Here is an 18,993-nt window from a genome sequence, read left to right on the forward strand (position 1 = left end):
CGTCGCCACGCGTCCAGCGGCGGCCAATCCGGGCGGAGTTCCGCGGCCTCCACGCTTCTGCGGGGCGGAGGTGGGCGGGGCGCCGGCCACGGAGGCTCCTCCGAGCGCCTCTCCCGGCGTCGCGTCTCCCCGGGTCGCCGCGCCTCCCCACGTTTTCACCCCGCCCAGCCTGGGCGCGCTCAGCCGACAGGTTCTTTCCTTGTCTCAGACCTTAGCCGGTCCAGCTACGTTTCTATTGACTCTCGAGGCCAGATGGGCGGGGCCTCTGGGCATCCTGGAGCTGGTGCCTAGCAACAGAGGAGGCAGGCACTCAGGGAGTTAGCTCAACCCCGAGGCCAGTCTGGAAACCCGTCATGACAGACAAACGCAAGGTGAGGGCAGCCGAGAAGCAGGAAGCCGAGGCAGAGGAGGGCAAGCCCGTCAGGAAGGCCTATGAGAGTCCATCGTTTGCAGTGTGGGAGGGGAGCACAGCGACTGGCCTCCTACTCCGGAAGGGGAGGGCAGAGAGGTTTTTAATTGTTCTGTTTCTGTTGTTGTTTTGGTTTCTCAAGACAAGATTCCTTGGTGTAGCCCGGGCTGTCCTGGAACTCGCTCGGTAGACGAGCATGGGTTTTAACCCAGAGATCCGCCCCCCTCTGACTCCTGAATGCTGGGATTAAAGGCGTGTGCCACCACTGCCCTGCTTGTTTTGTTTTTTTATAGACAGGATTTCATGATGTAAACCAGGCTGGCCTCTGACTCGGAGAAATCTGCCTGCCTCTGGTTCTCAAGTGCAGGCTGCTATGGTAAAGAATCCTGGCAGGCAGGAGCCAAGGAATACCACAAAAATCACTGTAAGCATAGCAACTTACAGATTTGCGTCAGGAAAAGTTTTCCTCAATGCAAGTGTAACGACTCGGTTACAAGTTTCCACAGCGCAAGTGTTTCAATTCTGCTCCAGAAGTGTTACAGCTCTGCTTGTCTAGGGGAAGGATTGCCCAGCGAAAGTGTTTCTGCAGTTCTGCTCGCTCTGGCAACAGTTGTTACAGCTAGACTCAACTCAGGCAAAAAACGTCAAAACAATACAGAGAGACCCTGTCTCGAAAACAAACAACAACAACAACAAAAACAACAACAAGAAAGTCACACCTCACTACAAACCTCACTCAGAGATTTACTGGGAAGGGAAACCAAGGAGAGTAGTGGCCTCAGGGTGAGAAGCTCAGTAATACTGGGTGCAGAGCTTACATAGGGCTTCTTGTGGGGAGGGGTGCGGAGCTTCCCAGGGTGGCTTGGGATTGGTGAGTTTTCATAGCCTGATCTCAGGGATTGGCGGGATTTCAATCCCTGTTCCTGGGGTCATGTTGGGGTCAGGATGTTTTTCCTTGGCCCAGGTCTCCTGAGGGTCTAGTCAGGGGCAGGGTGTTTTTTTCCTTGGTCCTTTTCACCCTACACAGGTATCAAAGGTGTGTGTCACCACGGCCCAGCCCAATGGAGAGATTTTGAGGAGGGAAGCACTTGAGGGCAGATGATACATAGGTCCCTGATTATGCTGACAGTGGGTAGGGTGACCACATAGAAATGAGAAGTCAGGGAGTGTGAGTGTCCCAGAGGATTACAAGTAACCTCACAACCTAGACGTGGCGCAGGGTCTGACTTGGGGCGCTGAGCAGCTAGAGCACCAATGAGAGCAGGCAAAGGCCAGGAGGAGAGCAGAGGTGCAGTGGCCACCAGGACTCTCGTCCCCTGATCTTGACCACAGGAGAGGGAGAGAGGCAGGGCTAGAGAAATGTTGGAACAGCTGGAGGATCATTGACCCCCAGACCGGGCGTGCCTTCTACCAGGGGGCGATCCCACACCTCTCCACCACCAGGGGGCGACCCCACACCTCTCCACCACCAGGGGGCGACCCCACACCTCTCCACCACCAGGGGGCGACCCCACGCCTCTCCACCGCCAGGGGGCGACCCCACGCCTCTCCACCGCCAGGGGGCGACCCCACACCTCTCCACCACCAGGCCAAGTCCCGGGAAAGCGAAGAAGTGTGTGGGTGGTCCCCAGGCCTTCCAAGCTCATTGCCTCTGGTTTGGTTCTAGGAGCCTAACAATGCCCGCTCAAAGAAAATCCCAAGGCTGCAGGTCCCTGAGGCCCGAGAGAAGACCCTGCAACGCATCTTTGGGACCAGCCAGGTGTTCTACAGCATTACTGACGTGAAACCAAGGATGACAGGGTCAACGGTGCCTGTCAAAGTCAGAGAGTAGTGAGTGACTTCCTTGTCTCCAGCCCCAGGTTCCTGCTCCACACGGCCATTAACATGGAGTACAGCCCCCGAGCTGGCCACTGTCCCTCTCTGGGCCTCGGCGGACCCTGATGGATAAGAGGATAAAAATCTGAGAGCTCCAGGAAGGCCAGCCTGCCTTCCCTGGAACCCTGCTTGCCTTTCCAGCCTCTTTAGCTCTGCCTCCCTCCCACCTGCCCCACCGTGACCCTGAGAGTGCGCCGGGCCGGTCCAAGATCAAGGCCAGCCCCAGTGCCCCAACTCTCCTGTCCTCACAGCTACCACCAAGGCCATCAGTGCCTACAGCAGGAGGACTGGGAGATGGCTGTGCTCTTCTTCTCCCGGGCTCTCCACCTGAACCCCAAGCTGGTAAGAGGAGACTGAGTCACGGTGGCCCCTGGAAGCCCTTCCCTCCCTCCCAGGACCCTCAAATTCTCTTCAGCCTTGAGGAGCCAAAACAGTCGCCCTCCTTGCCCCCGAGGGGCAGGCGACAGAGAGGACACAGCAGCCCGGGTCTCTTTGCCTTCAGGTTGAATTCTATATTTTCCGTGCTGAAGCCTTCATCCAGCTCTGCGACTTCTCCTCTGCCCTGCAGAACCTGCGCAGGGCCTACTCCTACCAGCCGGAGAACAGCAAGTACCTGGAGCGGCTGGCCTTCGTGCTCTACCTGCAGGTGCCTGGGCTGCTCCCACCCATACAGGAGCGCACGGCTCACACCAGACTTGCCCTCAGCTGCAGGGAGCCTTCCTGGAATCAGCCTCCTGGTCCTCGTGTCTGTGTCCCACGCACCCCCTCTTGCCGCCTCCCCCGCTGGTTTACTAATCTCGACAGGCAGGGGTGTCTGAATGGAACTCTGCAGTAGGGATATGACCCACCCTGCACTGTCCAGTACGGTCACCACCAGCCCCACGGAAAAGTTGAGCAAGCAAAATGGGGCGAGCATGACTGAACTGAATCTGAAGTTTGATTTGTGTGAGTCCGTGGGGGTGTGGCTCAGTGGTAGGATGCCGGATGCCTGTCTCACATACAGGGGGCCCTGGGTCCTATGCCTAGTACTAAGTGAAAGTTAATTGTCTAAAATGTATTTTTACATGTATTTATTCGTGTGTGTGTGTGTGTGTGTGTGTGTGTGTGTGTGTGTACATGCATGCGTGCACATAGGAGGTCAGAAGGCAACATGTGACAGTTGTCTTCTACTGTGTGGGCCCTGGGCATCAAACTCAGGTCATCAGGCTTGGTGACAAAGCACCTTTACCCGCTGAGTCATCTCACTACCCCCAACCCCTCAATATCTGTTGTTCTGAGGCTTTTTTTTTTTCCCGAGACAGGGTTTCTCTGTGTAGCATTGGCTCTCCTGGAACTTGCTCTGTAGACCAGGCTGGCCTCCAACTCACAGAGATCCACCTGCCTCTGCCTCATGAGTGCTGGGATTAAAGGTGTGTGTCTCCACAGTCCCAGCAATATCTGGTTTTTGTTTTTGAAGATCAAATATTGGGCAGAAATGGATTAGTGGAGTTGGGGTGTAGCAGTGGTGGAACATTTGCCTAGCGTAGCAAAGGCCTGAGCTAGAGCCCCAGTACCACAAAGCACCAAATCATTCAGTTCTTACAAAGAAGCTTTGGGGCCAGTGAGATGCCTCAGAGGGTCAGGGCGCTTGCCCCTCGGGCATCAGCCTGAGTCTGACATCTGAGACCTACGTGGTGGAAAGAGAATTGACTCCTGCAAGTTATCAAGGACTCCCACACGTGTGCTGAAGCAGGGGCTGCCGTCACCCATACTCAGAATAAATAAATGTAATAGAAAAGAAACATTGGGCCAGACATGGTGGCTCAGGTTTGCAGTCCCAACACTCCAGACACTGAGTTCAAGGTCTGCCCGGGTGGCACAGTTCCAGACCAGTGAGGGCTACAGTGAGAAACACTAACAAACATACCAGAGGAGAAGGGGGGAGGGGCAGCCCTCAAGGCACTCCACTGTCCAAGGTGTCAAGGGCCTGTGACCTGCCATCTCACTTCCTGTGTGACCTTGGGAAAGTCACTTCACCTCTCTGAGCCTTCTTTCCCCCACCTGAACCAGGGATGCTTGTGAGTGCCACACCTTTGGCCAGAGCCCGCTGCTCTTACCCCGTCCCACTCAGCCCCGCAGAGCTCTGCCCTGCTGTGTCCCTCTGCTCCTTGGAGTCTCTCTCCATCAGAGCTGGAGTTATAAGCAGCGCTGACCATCCCCGTCTCCCCAGGGCCAGTGCCTGTATGACCTGTGCGACTTCCAGGAGGCCCTGTATATCTTCTTGCAAGCCTCTGATCTGCAGCCCCAGAACGCCTCCTACAGTTACCGCTGGTGAGTGCAGCGCCTTCCCCTGGCCCAGCAGCCTCTTACTGCCCGGGCTCAGGGCACCCTGCCCACTCTCTGCCCCCAGCGTAGCCTGCCTGCTGGCCCTCAATCGGCATCAGGACTGCCTCTCACTCGTCACCAGGGAGGTGAAGCAAGGCAGGGCCAGTGCAGACATCTACATCCTCCGGGCCCGGATCTACAACTTCTTCCAGAAGGTAGTGCACGGTGGGCAGGGCAGTGTGGCCCGGAACCCCCAGTGTCACCTCCAATCAGTTACCCAAAGGAGAATGGGGGGCTTGCTAAGACTGGAGCGCCCCGCCGGCTGCCCAGCAGTGGAAGGCATTTGCCTAGGGATGTTCTCTGCTGGTACCCAGACCTCAGTCTGTCCTGGGTCACAGCTGCCTTTGGGTAAAGGACAGGGAGTGGAGGACGAGGCAGCACTGCCCTCTCCACACGACTCTGGAGATAACAAGTTAGCACAAACCAGAGGCTGACCCTGCTCAGTGAGGTCACGCCTGGAAAGGACACTGGGCATGGATTTTCCTCAATGCTTCCGCCTCATTGGGGAGGAGGGAAATGTAGACCAGCGATGCAGGGGACACGGGAGGGACGGAGTGATGCTGCCACCTAGAGGCCTGTCCTTCTCTGCCCCTCCGGTGACAGCACCACCCCACCATGCCACCCCTCCACCCCTGCAGCCCAAGCTCTGCTATCAGGACCTTAGAAGCGCCTTGCTCTTGGATCCTGAGCACCCACAGGCCGAAGGGCTGCTCCAGATGATGGTGGACCAGGCCAAGCACTGCCTCCAGGACGCCAGCATCCTGGCCGTGCAAGGCAAACTGCACCGTGCACTGAAACGTATCAGCTGTGCCATTGAGAACAACCCGCTGGACCCCAACCTCTTCCTCTTCCGGTACCAGGGTGAAGAGGGGCTGGTCCTCCTGCAGATCGGCTGTATGGTCTCAGGAGAGCCTCTGACCCTCCCCGGGCCTCAGTTCCTCTCTCTGGCCCCTAATGACCTTCCCCTGCTTTCAGTTGAGGGCACGGCACAAGGATAGCCTATGACTCCTACCCCAGCCACGCCTGCTGAGTACCTCATGCTGGGAGGGCCCGAGACCAGGAGTTGGATCTGGTCCCCCAAGGATCTGGTGCCATTCAATCTCCCTAATCACGGGTTTCTCATCTAAATGGTTGGCTCAAGTGTGTGTACACAAAGGCACGAACAGGACCATGTGAGGTGACTCAGTGGGTAAAACAGCTTGAGGAACAAACCTGTTGACCCAAGTTCAATTCCCAGAGCCTACATAAATGTGAAAGGAGAGCTGACTCCTGGGCATAGGCTCTAGTAAACAGCTGGTTCCCAAAACGGAAACTCTCAGTGAGAAATAAATACTGGTGACTAGTAGGTTTTCCAGGCAGCAACTGTGGGCCAGCACCAGCAGACGGACCTAGGGCTTTGAGGCAGAGTTCATGAATACAGTCAAAGGTCATGGATCAGAGGGCTAGGGCGAGCAGTGGCCTTCTAGCCAAATGGGGTGCTTTGGTCCTTGTGAACTCCGCTATCTGCCATGTCCACCACCACAGGGGTACCTTGCACAGACGGCTCCAGCAATTTGACCCAGCTGTGGAAGACTTCCTGAAGGCGCTGGACATGGTGACTGACAGCCGAGACACCCTGGCGCAGAAGGCACAGCGCCAGCTGCTGCTGACCTACAATGACTTTGCCGTGCACTGCTACATCCAGGGCGCCTATCAGGAGGGTGTGCTGCTGCTGAACAAGGCCATCAGGGACGAGCAGAACGAGAAGGGCCTGTACATCAACCGTGGGGGTGAGCTGGGGGGCAGGTCCTCCTAACGCCTGAGGCTGGGCGCTGGCTTTGCTCTGAAGCTGGGGATGAACTCCACCTCACCCTGGGCCTCCTAGATTGCTTCTTCCAGCTGGGCAACCTGGCCTTCGCGGAGGCGGACTACAAGCAGGCGCTGGCACTGAGCCCACAGGACGAGGGAGCCAACCTACGGATGGGTGTGCTGCAGGAGAAGATGGGATTCTGTGAGCAGACTCGCAGGTGTCCAGGGGTGAGGGGGATGTACCCTGGGAGAGTGTGATCAGAGGGCGTGGCCAAGGAGGGTGGCTGGCAGGGAATGGGCCCACCTGCTAGTTGTCTCCTGGACAGGAGTTTTTTGTTTTGTTTTTGTTGTTGTTACTGGGTTTTTTGTTTGTTTGTTTTTATGGTTTTTCAAGACAGGGTTTCTCTATATAACATCCCTGACTATCATGGAACTCACTTTGTAGACCAGGCTGGCCTTGAACTCACTGAAATAAGCCTGCCTCTGCCTCCCAGGTGCTGGGATTAAAGGCATGCGCCACCACTGCTGCTGGCCTTAGAATGTATTTCCAAGGCCTGCCTACTCTCCCAGTGGCCTCCCTCTAAAGATTCCTCTGGGTCTTAGGTTGACTTCCAATACCTACGTGGCAACTCACAGCTATCTGTTACTCCAGTTCCAAGTGATGAAACATGTAAATGGTTCCCAAACATACATGCAGGGCAGCACACACACACATTTTTTTAAAATGTTATCGAGGGGCTGGAGAGATGGCGCAGTGGTTAAGAATATTATCTGGTTTTCCAAAGGTCCTGAGTTCAATTACCAGCAACCACACGATGGCTCACAACCACATGTAATGAGATCTAGTGCCCTCTTCTGGCCTCCAGGCAGAACACTGTATACCAAATAAGTTTTTTTTTTAAACGTTATCCATAAATGTAGTGGCCCATGCCTTTAATATTAGCACTTGGGAGACAGAGACAGGTGAATCACTACAGAGTGAGTTCCAGGACAGACTCCAAACTACACAGAGAAACCCTGTCTCAAAAAAAAAAACTGAAATTAAAAAAAAACTGGACTTGGTGGCACATGCCTTTAATTCCAGCAATCAGGAGACAGAGGCAGGTGGATCTCTGTGAGTTCGAGGCCAGCCTGGTCTACAATGTGAGTTCCAGAACAGCCTCCAAAACAAAGAACAGAAATGTAAAAATATTAGAGTATACCAAAGTCATAGTATCCAAGTGTCAGGTCCATAAGGGTGTGGTTGGGAGTAGGAGGGAAGGGCATGGCGGAAGCAGAGGCCCCTAGTTTTCCTTCAATTCCCTGGTGCCCATCCCTCCTGAGTGGCCCAGCTCACATAGCCTTGGGCTTGACCCCCAGGCAGTTCCAGAGAGCGGAGGACCACTTCTCAACAGCCATAAAGCACAACCCAGAGAAGGCCCAGTACTACCTGCACCGGGCCAGGAGCCGAAAGCTGCTGCAGAACACTTTGGGGGCCCGCCAGGACATTGCCACTGTGCTGCTCCTGAACCCCAACCTTCCAAAGGTGGTCTCCTGCTGAGCCAGGAAGGCTCACGCCCTTGCCATCTGACTGCTGTTCCTGTCCCTAAAAGAAACCGGTGACAATGAGCTGCTACTCCCACGAGCCCTCTGACCCACCAGCATCACCCCTCCATTCCATCCACAGGTTCAGAGCGAGACTTGCACAGGTCCAGCTGCTCTGAAGCCAGGCTCTGCTCCCCATTAGGGAACCGTCCATTTTTCTTGGTCTCCTTCTATAGCCAAAAGCCCCAGTTTAGAAAGTTTACAGAGGCCTTCCCTGTTCATCCCTGTGCTCATTGTCCCTCTGGTCACGGTTTCCCTGGCAGATAACCCCAGTGATGACCAACCTCTTTCCTGGTATGTCTGTGGAGGAAGTGCTTAATAGCCAAGTGGCCCAACTGGCCAAGCTCCAGCTCAGTCAGATGATACAAAGTGGTCCGAAGGCCAGCCACCCACAAAGCATCGTGGCGTAAGGTTGTGGGACTTCTGGGTAGTGGTGGGAGCAGGGGGGGACTCAGAACTCTGTCCAGTTGCCTCGTAAGGCCTGCACTGTCGGGTCCCTGGGGACAGCAGGCTGGATTTCAGAGACCGATTAAGGGCCCTGGGACCATGACTTGACAGGAAGAGGCTAATGGAGCGCCAGAAAGCCCGAGCCTTGATAGAATCCAGGAGTTGGGAGCAGCTTTTCACTGGTATCCCAGAAGAGGAAGGAGCTACTCCCCAGACCCCGCAGGGAAAGACCCTGAGAGATAAGACTGATCTCAGGAGAGAGGGAGCAGAGGAGAAAAAGGTGAGTGGGGCGTTGGCCAGGGCCGAGACTCCGGGAGTCTAGTGTGGCCGCCCACGTCTGAGATGGGGACACAGCAAGGGGTGCGCTGTGTGACTGTCTTCTCAGCAGGAGAGTAGTATGGTCAGATCTGCTCCCCCTCACCCTTCACCCCACGGGTTTCTCTGTGTAACAGCCATGGCTGTCTTGGAACTCACTCTGTAGACCAGGCTGGCCTCAAACTCAGACATGCGCCTGTCTCTGTCTCCCGAGTGCCACACAGTGCATGTAGAACCTCAGCACAGGGGGCTGGGGGTGTAACTCTGGCCCAAGTAACACAGGACATGAGGTCCCCGCCCCCATAGATGGCAGATGCAGGAGGGAGCCAGGTGGAGCGCGTAGTGGTGCTAGATTAGCTGTAAAAATTCCTGGGTACTCAAGAAGGCTGAACTACAGAGCAAAGTGATTCCAGTGATAAGGGGCTGACATATGTGCCCTGTGAGCACAGGCAACTTCATGCCCCCTCTCTAATAGTAAGATGGTCACACGTCACACTCTGCTTGGGACGCTGGCCTCTTGTGGCTAGCTTTCCTTACTAAATTGTTCATAAAGTCTTTTCACTTACTGTAGCATGGACAAGTACTGTGTGTGTGTGTGTGTGTGTGTGTGTGTGTGTGTGTGTGTGTGATGCTCTCTGCCCACATAGAAGCCAGAGTACTGTGTGTGTGTGTGTGTGTGTGTGTGTGTGTGTGTGTGTGTGTGTGTGTGTGTGATGCTCTCTGCCCACATAGAAGCCAGAGAACAAGGCTGGTGTCCTTCGAGGCCAGCCTGGTCTACAGAGTGAGTTCCAGGACAGCCTCCAAAATAATACAGAGAAACCCTGTCTCGAAAAACCAAAACCAAACCAAACCAACAAACAAAAAAGCGTCCTGTGTCCACCTCCTCAGTGCTGGTGTTACAGGTGCACGCAGCCATCTGCTCCCAGATTGTATGAAGGTGGGGATTTCAACTCAGGTGCTCACGCCCACTTAGTGAGCATTTACCTACTGATGTCTCCTCCCTGCCTGTTATTACTTCTTGAGATAGGTTCTCACTACGCAGCCCTGGCTAGCCTGAAACTCACTAATAGACAAAGCTGGTTTCAAACTCAGAAATCTCCTGCCTCTGCCTTCCCAGGCCAGGACTAAAGACCTGCAACACCACACCTGGCCCCCAGCCTGTTTGTCTTTGAGTCAGTGTCTTGCTATGTAGCCCAGCTGGCCTAGAACTCATTATGTAGCTTAGGCAGGCCTCACTCTTTCAGCAATCGCCCTGCCTTTGCCTACAAAGTGCTAGGACTACAGGCCTGAGCCTCCATACTCAATTTTAAGTGCGCAAGTCTTTTTTTTTTAAGATTTTATTTATTTATTAATAATATGTATACAATGTTCTGCCTGCACGCCAGAAGAGGGTACCAGATCTCATTACAGATGGTTGTGAGCCACCATATGGTTGCTGGGAATTGAACTCAGGACCTCTGGAAGAGCAGCCAGTGCTCTTAACCTCTGAGCCATCTCTCCAGCCCCAAGTGCACAAGTCTTAAGTGAAGGGATAGCTGAATTTTTACAAACTGAGTCTGCCATGGCCTCATCACACACGTGGATGGACATCCTCTTAGCTTCCAGAAGACTCTGTGCATGCATCCTCCTAGGCCTAGGTCCCACCCCCCATTTCTGCACAAGGTGGCCCCAATTCCTAACTCCGTATGTGAGGTCTACCTTTTCTTTAAATGAACAAGTGTGGCCTGCTGTCCTGTCTCTGGTTCCTTTCCCTAAGGGATACATGTGTATAGTTCACCCAAGGAATGTCTCACCTGGTCTATCAACCTGTTTTGCTGCCAACACACATCAAGTTTGAAAGATGCCATGCAGCTGTGGTGAATGCTGTACCAGTGCCCTTCCTAGCTCACTTCAAATAGGCAAGAACAAACGTGCGTCTGTGTGCCCGCTGAGGTCATTGTGGGCATCAGCTCTGGGCCGGATGAGCCGAGATGGGCACAGTGAGGGGGGGAGGGGGTAGCCAACAGGTGGGACCTGCTGAACTGGGCCTCTCGGCTTTCCCTTCTCTCCCCACCTGCAGACGTGCGTGACTGTGGTGAAGGACGCCACGGGTCCTTTCCTCCGCGACACGTGGCCCCAGCAGGTTGCTTATATGCTCAGAGACTTTGTTCTCTGTACTATGAAACACTGTGGGGCTGGCAAGATAGCTCAGTGGTTACGAACACTGGCTGTTCTTCCTGAGGACCTGGATTCAATTCCCAGCACCCACATGGCAGCTCACAACTGTCTGTAACTCTCATTCTAGGGGATCTGACACCCTCATACAGACATACATGCTAGCAAAAAACACCAATGTACATAAAATAAGAATAAATAATTAAATCGTTTTTGTTTTTAGAGACAGGGGTTCTCTGTATAGCTTTAGAGCCTGTCCTGAAACTCATTCTGTAGACCAGGTTAGCTGTAAACTCACGGAGATCCACCTGCCTCTGCCTCCAAAGTGCTGGGATTAAAGGCGTGCGCCGCGACCACCTGGCTAAAAAAAGTTTTTTGGTTTTTAAAAGAAATGGTTGTAGTAGAAGTAACCCCATTGGGCAAACGCAAGAATGAAATGTGGGAATCAGACTCCTCAGTCCTGACGTTTGGTCCCCAGGCTCAGCGCTTTAGTTACAGAAGCCTGGCCCCCATGCAAGCCAACGTCCACGGGGTAGTGCCTGTCTAGCCCCCTACCCCGTCTGCAACCGGGGCTCCTGGGTGCTCCACCCATCCTAGAGTCTGTGAGGAATCTAGGCTTGAGAGAGAGAGGGCTGGGGGGCTGGAGATATGCTCAAAGGTTGCAAGTCAACACTGCTTGCTTTTTAGAGGACCTGAGTTTGCTTTCCAGCACCCACATGGGGCTGCTCACAACTGCCTGTAACTCCAGCTCCCTGATATCTGACACCCTCTTCTGGCCTCTGTAGGCACCTGTACTCTGTGTACACACAATCACTTGTGCATACACATTTCAAAAAGTGCAAAATAAACTGGGCAGTGGTGTCGTACACCTTTAATGCCAGCACTCCGGAGGCAGAGACAAGTAACTCTCTGAGTTCAAGGCCAAGGCTACACAGAGAAACCCTATCTCTGGTGGGGGATGGGGAGATGACTGGACCGTCCTGTGACCTTCCAGACACATGGCTATGGGTGCAAGGGTCTCCCAGCCTGATTCTTGCTATAGGTGAAGATCCTCAGCAAGGTGTCATCCCTGTCGGACAGCTACGTGGACCTGACCTCCTCAGGCTCAGTCTTCAGCAGTAAGTCCTTGTTCCTGTTAAGCCTAGTAGACCAAAGCAGCAGAGGTCCCGGGTCAGGTACTGGACCTTGGGTTCACAGCCGTGACTCTGCCTGCACAGTCCCAACCTCAGGAAGCATGGGTAAGGACTGCGTGGGACGGCCCAGCACAGGGCAGGGACCAGTTACCCTCAAGCCTGTCCCCTTTCTCTCTGCCCTTTGGTGTCTCCCTGAACTAAGCCAAACACCTCCTGCATACCCAACAGGTCTGACTTCCAACACTGCTGCCAGCCACACCACGAGGGGCTGAAAGGGCAAAGCAGGAAAGCCCTGGTGTGGGGCGGCAGCCACAAAGAAGGGTGTTCCCAGTGCACCTCGGTGCAGGGTGGCAGTTCCGTCTGGTTATCATCTGCAAACTGCTCTGTGGTGGTCCAAGTACCCTGACACAGGCTTGTGCCTAATAACTGGTGACAGATGAGCGGCCCAATCCTTGTCCAAGGGTGTGAACCCTATGTTAGCTAGGGGAGCGAGCCAGCCAGCGCATGGGACTGGGCCTGAGAGGGCAGGGTGTGATTAGACCTTTCGAGATGTCAGGGTGGCCTCAAGGAACTGAGAGGAGGGGAGTGGCCGCACGTGAGCAGCCAGGCAGGGCCTGCTGGGTACAGTTGGGAGGTTTGTGGGAGAGCAGGGCTGGAGAGGGCCGCAAGAGGCAGGGGGTGGGTCAGCGGTGCTCAGATGCCTCTCACCCTGCCACAGCCCAGGGCATGGAGGAGGTGGGCCTGGTGGGAGCTGGGAGGCTTCAGCTACGGGCTGGAGGTGGCCTGGAAGCCCCCCTTTCCCAGAGCTGCCTGGAGAGGCAGGCAGGCCTAATGACTGCTCTCTGCACTTTCCCAGTCCTGAGCCTGAGCACCTCAGGGATGGAGGAATCAGCCAGTCAGGAGTATAAGAGCACTTCCAACACAGCTGCACTGTCCTCTGAACGCTTGCTGCCTCAGAACTCAGACCCCAGGGAGCACAGAGACAGCCTGAGCCTGAGCAGGGCCCCCAAGGTCACCCAGTTCTCTGAGAACCTACGCCAGAGCTTCGTTGAAAGCATACCTGCCCATGATCAAAGACGTCACTCCAGCAAGGCAGAGGCCACCCAAAGCCCACAGACAAAGCCCAGGAAGACAGAGCCTTCCCAAAGCCCAGGAAGACAGGGCCCCAGCCAGAGCTCTAGCGTAACAGAAGCCACGGAGTACCCAAAGCCCAGAAAGAACAGGCCTGCCCTAACCCTGAGGCAGAGGCTCAGAAGAGCCAAGGCTGTTCGCGCCCAGAGCTGGAGACCCAAGGCCAAGGGCAACAGCCAGAAGCTAACAAAGACTTCCAGTGGGCTTTCCAATGTTGGGGGCAGGAGCATCAATAGTTTGAGCAAGGCCCAGGACCAGAGTCCAGCACCCAGTAAGGCTGAGGATATCTTAAGCTACACTAACAGTACAGGAACAAGTTCCAGCAATACTGACTCCTTGGAACCGAGCTTACAGCTCAGCAAACGCAAGCATTCCAAGGACCAGAGCCCGAGCCCTGAGAAGACGGAGGTTTCACCCACCTCTACCAACTATGCTGCTCCGGGAAACGGCCAGTGAAGGCCTCACTGAGGAGAGAATATTTTGCCCGACACCCAGCTTTCAGAAGAGCTGCCTCCTCCAAGGGCAACAAGCAAGCCTGGTCAATCCTCCAATCCCATGGCTAAATTTATTATTCCTGTTCTCTTCCCGTGCAAAATTAAAAACTTCGAAATCCAGGCCCAGGTGGCAGCTAGAGTCCCTCCATTTGGTGAAACTGTGAGGATCCAGTCTGTCGTTGCTGGGTTCCCAGGTCCAGCCATGGGCTGAGATCTGAGCACGGAGCCAGGCAAGGCATACAGGTAAAAGCCCCGACACAAGCAGCCATGAACCTTTGTCCCTGAGTTACAGTTCACATTGAGAAGGCTCAGGCTGCAGGCCACAGCAAATCTGTGAGGATCTGGGGTGCCCAGGAGTTTCCTGGTGAAGAGGCCTTCCAAGCCTTTCTTCTTTGGCCTGGCCAACACCCTTCTTCATCTTAGCTCTGTGCTCTGGGTCCCACTTGCCAGGCAGCTTAGGAAAGATCCCTCTGGGAGACGCCCAGGCCTTTCCTGTTTCTTGTGTCCCGACAGTGGAGGCAGTGATGCCCCTGAGAGGTCTCAGAGGAAAAAGGTGATTCGGGAGGCCACTGTCTTGCAGCCATTGGACGAGAAGAGCTGTTCATCCTCTGGGAAGTAGGTGGTACTGTCCAGCACAGCCTGAATCACTTCCTCTCGGGGCTCCAGGCCCAGCTGAACCAGCTCATTGAGTACACAGTGGCGCACGTGATGCCTCTGGAGCGGGAGGAAGGGCACCACGGCATCCAGCAGGTGCTCCTCCAGGATGCCAGACCGCCAGAAGCCATCTGCAGGAAGACAGGCAGGCCCGGAAGTGACGGTGAGCTCGAGTCAGACGGTCACACCCACCAGGCCTGCTCAGGTAGGGGCTGTTCATCTGCTCTGTACAGGTCGCAGAGCGGTGTGCAGAGGCTTATGGGTAGAACTATACTGCAGTGGACAATGCTTCAGATCTAGGGCCCAGCCCACTAAGTTTAAGTGTGAGGCCCCACCAGGAAGGGTCCCCGAGTCAGCTTACGGTGAGGGTTGTCGAACACAGCCTGGGAGACTGCTGGCTCCAGCTCCTGCAGGCTGATTTCTTCCCTCTCCCTGTGACTGCGCCACGCCTCCAAGGCCACCTGGTTGATCTGCTCCCCACCAGTATTGCTAAAATCACAAGAACCCAGGCTCAGGCACATTGGGGGACTAGAGGGTGACACCTAACATGAGTCAGTAAGCAAAGTGGCCCATTTCCTTCTCCTTCCAGGTCCTATGATAATCAAGTCCCCATAACATATAGGCATGCACTTTACAACTCACAAAACAATTTGGTGGGGTGGGGCTGCTACTGAAGTAGTCCTCCCGACTCAGGGTCCAGAGTGCTGGGTTACAAGTGTGCCATCACACTGGGGCTACAGAATCCTTTTATCTATGTATGTACCCTTTAATTAGCTTTCTCCAAGAGAACAGTGGGGCATTAGTGTTGATCCAGCTTCAGAAGCAGAGGACAGAGCTCAGACAGGCTCAGCAGTCTGGCTTACGGAGTCACGGCTTGGAAATAAGGCTGGGGTCAGGGGGTAGGGCAGCTGGTCCCTTCCTCCCAATACCAATGATGGATGAACAGGCAGGGTTCCACACAGCAGCAAGGCTCTAAGTGTCAGAGCCCAGATGGGTTTTGAGAAGTCAGCCGCCTCTAGTGACAGTCACCAGGGACAGTGAGAGGAGCTGGGAGAGCCTGTGTAAGCTCTGGGGAAGAGTACCCTGCTGGGAACATGGCCCACGCTGGACAGCTGCACCTCTGACAAGTGTCCCCACTGTGCCTACTCGCAATGCTGGGCATACCTGATAAAGATGAAAATGGCTTTGCGATAGTTGGTCCCATATACAACCCAAGAGGGGCCCAGGAAGGGCTGCAAGACCTCCATCAGGCCAGGGGGCATCTTGTCCATCTCATCAAAGAGGAAGAGAGATCGGCCACAGGCAGTGAGGTTCCCCTGCACCCAGCTCTTGAGCTCCCTCTATGGGGGAAGAGACAGGGTTCCAAAGAAGTCCAAGACATACCCCGCAACCCCAAACTTCCCAAGCCAAGAAACCGGCAGAGAGATGATCTCGTTTCCACACCAACCCCTTGAGACAGATGGTAAAGGGCAGTCCAGAGAGGCACAGAGACTTGTCCAAGGCCACACAGCCAGTCAATAAGAGAGCAGGGACACGGGTCCACGTCCCCCAATTGTGTGTTCATGACAGCTCCTGGCTTGTGTGACGGGGAGGCTGAACCTGCCCCACAGTATGGACAGCTAAGGTGGATCGGGAGCGATGGTAATCAGAGCGTGCACCAAATCGGGGCTAAGAGCTTACTGGGGGCCGGAGACTGCAGACACAGGTTCTCTGTAAGCAATGTCTGCCCTGCGCCTCTGGTCCACAGGGGGATCAGAGAGAGCCAGCTCCCCCATGACACCACAGGCTGAGGCTCCAGCTGGCTGTGTGGGTCGGAAGCCTCTGTGGATCAGGACACGCCCGCCATACCTTGTACTGCTCGGTGTGGCTGGGGTGCGGGAAGTGGATGATGGGGGAGAAGTGATGTACGTGCCGGCTGCGCAGGCCGCCCCGGAAGAGACGCTGCGCCAGCAGGGAGCTCACGTAGGACTTCCCGGTGCCCGTCCAGCCGTGCAGGGACAGGACCAGTGGTTTGCTGGGGGCCGGGTCCCGTACAAAGGCCTTCAGTGACTTCACCACCAGGGCCTTGGCCAGGTGCTGGCCAGCCAGGTGCTGGGCCAGGTCACATTCCAGACCTAGGGCCACAGAGGGGATGTGTCATCAAAGCGGATGATAGGCCTGGTGACTCGCGTCTGTCATCGCAACTCTCGGGAGGCAGAAGCAGCAATGTTCCAGCTGACCAAAGCCTGGGGGGGGGGGCTTATTCATTTATTCATTCATTCATTCATTCATTCGTTTTGTTTTTCGAGGCAGGGTTTCTCTGTATTGTTTTGGAGCCTGTCCTGAAACTCTCTCTGTAGACCAGGCTGGCCTCAAACTCACAGACAGCTGCCTGTCTCCGTCTCCCGAGTGCTGGGATTCAAGGTGTGTGCCACCAACAACTGGCTAGCCAGGGTTTATAGTGAGTTCCAAAGTGCCTTTAATCCCAGCACTTGGAAGGCAAAGACAGGGGATCGCTGTGAGTTACAGGCCAGCCTGGTCTACATACTGAGTTCCAAGCCATCAAGGCTGAAAGGGAGGGAGGGAGAGAGAGGAAGGGGGAGAGGGAGAGAGAGACACAGAGAGAGAGAGACAGAGAGAGAGAGAGAGAGAGAGAGAGAGAGAGAGAGAGAGAGAGAGAGAAATGCGTGTGTGTGTGTGTGTGTGTGTGTGTGTGTGTGTGTGTGTGTGTGTGTGTGATCAGCCGGGCATGGTAGCACAAACCCTTAGTCCCAGCAGCACTCTAAAGGCAGAGCCAAGTGGATCTCTGTGAGTTTGAGGCCAGCCTGGTCTACATAGTTCCAGGTGAGCCAGAGCTATGTAAGGAAACCCTGTCTCATAAACAAAACAAAACAAAACAAAACGAAACCCTGTCTCATAAACAAAACAAAACAAAAGAACCCAAAATCCATCAAGGCAGAGAGGTTCAAAGGAAAAAGGCCACGTCTGAGACCTTTGGGATACTTGTCCAAAGGAGAGCCATGAGCAGCCGCCTCAGCAAGGGCCAGCGCGGCAGCGCCCCCTCGAGGCGGATCTCTGGATTGCACCAGCCAATCACCAAGAGAGCGCGAGTCGCAGGTTCAGCCCTGACCCGGGCAGTTCGCAGGCTTCTCCCCCGGGCGACAAGTTCGCTCGGCGGCGGCCTGCCATGAGTCACCCGGCGCCCCGCTGTCTTAAGCCTCTCTCCACAGCCCCTCTCCCAAACCCTTGCCCCTGCGAGCTCCCGCTGCCCACCCCTCCCACCCCTCACCCGGCAAGTCGGGCCAGAAGTCGCATTCGCAGTACGAGCCGAAGCTGCAGCGCAGAAAAGCCACGTCCCAGGCGGTGGCGGTGGCCAAGACCAGTCCGAGCAGCCCGAGAAGCGAGCCCCAGGGCCGGCAGCCGCACCTAGCAACCGCCATCCGGTTGAGGCCCGATTTCGTTCTGAGGCCGCCCACCGCCTGTATCTGTAAACTACAGCTCCCGGTACGCACCGCTCCGCAGGAGCCACGCCCACTGCCTACAACTCCCGGCTCCCCTTTCTCGCGTCTCTAAAACTCGGAGTTGTCTAGCAGCAGTACCTCACATAGGCCACCTGAGGGAGCCCGCGAACCGCCCAATCCGCGGTTGTGGCCCGCGTTTCCATGGTCACGGGTAACTAGCGGGCCTTACCAAAGAAATAATAAACGATTGTTAAGAGGGTCACGCAACAACAATAAAAACTTGTGCGGAGCCTTACACTTTGCTGAGCGCCCTTACCAAGCTCTTTTAAAACATATGACAAAAGGGTGGTCACTTATAACACATTTTTGAGAGCGACTCTGCCAGTGTCAGGTGCCATACACGTACCCTGCTATATCCAGGGATTGTGATACTCAACGAGACGCGGTCACATTAAGTGTTTTGACCCAGAAAATTGTCAGCAGGGCCCGCTAGATGGCTCAGTAGGTAAAGACACTTGCCACCAAGCCCGACTTCAATCCCCAGAGCCTGCCTGGTGGAAAGAGAATCAGTTCCTGCAAAATGTCCTCTGATCTCCACACACGCATGCACACAGAGACTAAATAAGTAAATTAGAGGGTAGCAATGCAGTTTCAGAAGTCTGAGTAATTCAGAAAAGTGTAATTTTTCCTTTTCTTCTGTCTCTCCCATTTCAAGACAGGGTTTCTCTATGTAGTCACTGCTGTCCTGAAACTCACTCGAACTCAGAGATCAGCCTGCCCCTGCTTCTCAAGTGCTGGGATTAAAGGTGTGTGACCCCAATGTCATGAATCCAATGAACAGGCTCCAGACCCATGGCTTGACCTAGGGTCATCCTCACCAACCCATGTTTCCCTGTCTGCTTGCTTGTTCTGCTGCTTTGGCTCAGGAAATGTCCCTTCTCCCACCAGATGTCAGTCTCTAAAGGAAATCGGGATTCTTTTATAAAGATTGTTTTTGAAGTGTGGGGGAGTCTCCCTATGCAGCCTAGGCTGACCTTGAATTCTAAGATCTCCCTGCCTCTGCCACCAAGGCGATGGGATTAAAGGCGTGAGTCATCATACCCAGCTAAAGGACTTTTTTAATTTTAGTTTTATTTTATGTGTATGGTGTCTTGCCATTACATGTGTGTCTGGTACCCATCGAGGCCAGAAGAGGGCATCAAATC

At 54.8% G+C, this 18,993-nt stretch overlaps 2 protein-coding genes across 4 annotated transcripts; one reads left to right on the top strand and one right to left on the bottom strand.

The window, feature by feature from the left end:
• Positions 1-56: 56 nt before the first annotated feature.
• Ttc16 (tetratricopeptide repeat domain 16) lies at positions 57-13,814 on the top strand. Of its 2 annotated transcripts, none has more exons than XM_040735620.1 (14): positions 57-371; positions 2,076-2,239; positions 2,536-2,626; positions 2,787-2,930; positions 4,494-4,594; positions 4,674-4,803; positions 5,287-5,501; positions 6,173-6,417; positions 6,513-6,654; positions 7,796-7,961; positions 8,284-8,426; positions 8,579-8,747; positions 11,979-12,054; positions 12,926-13,814. In XM_040735620.1, exons 1-14 carry the CDS (start codon positions 354-356, stop codon positions 13,654-13,656), a joined length of 2,535 nt encoding a protein of 844 aa, XP_040591554.1. In that variant the 5' UTR covers positions 57-353; the 3' UTR covers positions 13,657-13,814. The 2 variants fall into 2 exon arrangements, with proteins under 2 accessions (XP_040591554.1, XP_040591556.1); XM_040735622.1 differs by having other exon boundaries at positions 4,731-4,803.
• Positions 13,747-17,832, bottom strand: Tor2a (torsin family 2 member A). 2 transcript variants are annotated; one of them, XM_040735638.1, is made up of 5 exons: positions 17,617-17,829; positions 16,197-16,462; positions 15,513-15,688; positions 14,710-14,837; positions 13,747-14,479 (listed from the first exon to the last, which is right to left on the bottom strand). In XM_040735638.1, the coding sequence occupies exons 1-5, from the start codon at positions 17,765-17,767 to the stop codon at positions 14,235-14,237; spliced, it is 966 nt and encodes a 321-aa protein (XP_040591572.1). In that variant the 5' UTR covers positions 17,768-17,829; the 3' UTR covers positions 13,747-14,234. The 2 variants fall into 2 exon arrangements, with proteins under 2 accessions (XP_040591572.1, XP_040591573.1); XM_040735639.1 differs by having other exon boundaries at positions 14,377-14,479; positions 14,706-14,837; positions 17,617-17,832.
• Positions 17,833-18,993: the final 1,161 nt, after the last annotated feature.

This window comes from Mesocricetus auratus, unplaced genomic scaffold (genome assembly GCF_017639785.1).
Source record: "Mesocricetus auratus isolate SY011 unplaced genomic scaffold, BCM_Maur_2.0 Super-Scaffold_100047, whole genome shotgun sequence".
Classification (NCBI taxonomy): Eukaryota; Metazoa; Chordata; class Mammalia; order Rodentia; family Cricetidae; genus Mesocricetus; species Mesocricetus auratus.

Coding starts and splice junctions, on each gene's coding strand:
- Ttc16 (XM_040735620.1), top strand. Junction 7,962..8,283: donor TGAACCCCAACCTTCCAAAG/GTGGTCTCCTGC, acceptor TTTCCCTGGCAG/ATAACCCCAGTGATGACCAA. Junction 12,055..12,925: donor CTCAGGCTCAGTCTTCAGCA/GTAAGTCCTTGT, acceptor GCACTTTCCCAG/TCCTGAGCCTGAGCACCTCA.
- Tor2a (XM_040735638.1), bottom strand. CDS start 17,767: ATGGCGGTTGCTAGGTGCGGCTGCCGGCCCTGGGGCTCGCTTCTCGGG. Junction 14,838..15,512: donor GCCATTTTCATCTTTATCAG/GTATGCCCAGCA, acceptor TTGTGATTTTAG/CAATACTGGTGGGGAGCAGA. Junction 14,480..14,709: donor TGTGTTCGACAACCCTCACC/GTAAGCTGACTC, acceptor GTCTTCCTGCAG/ATGGCTTCTGGCGGTCTGGC.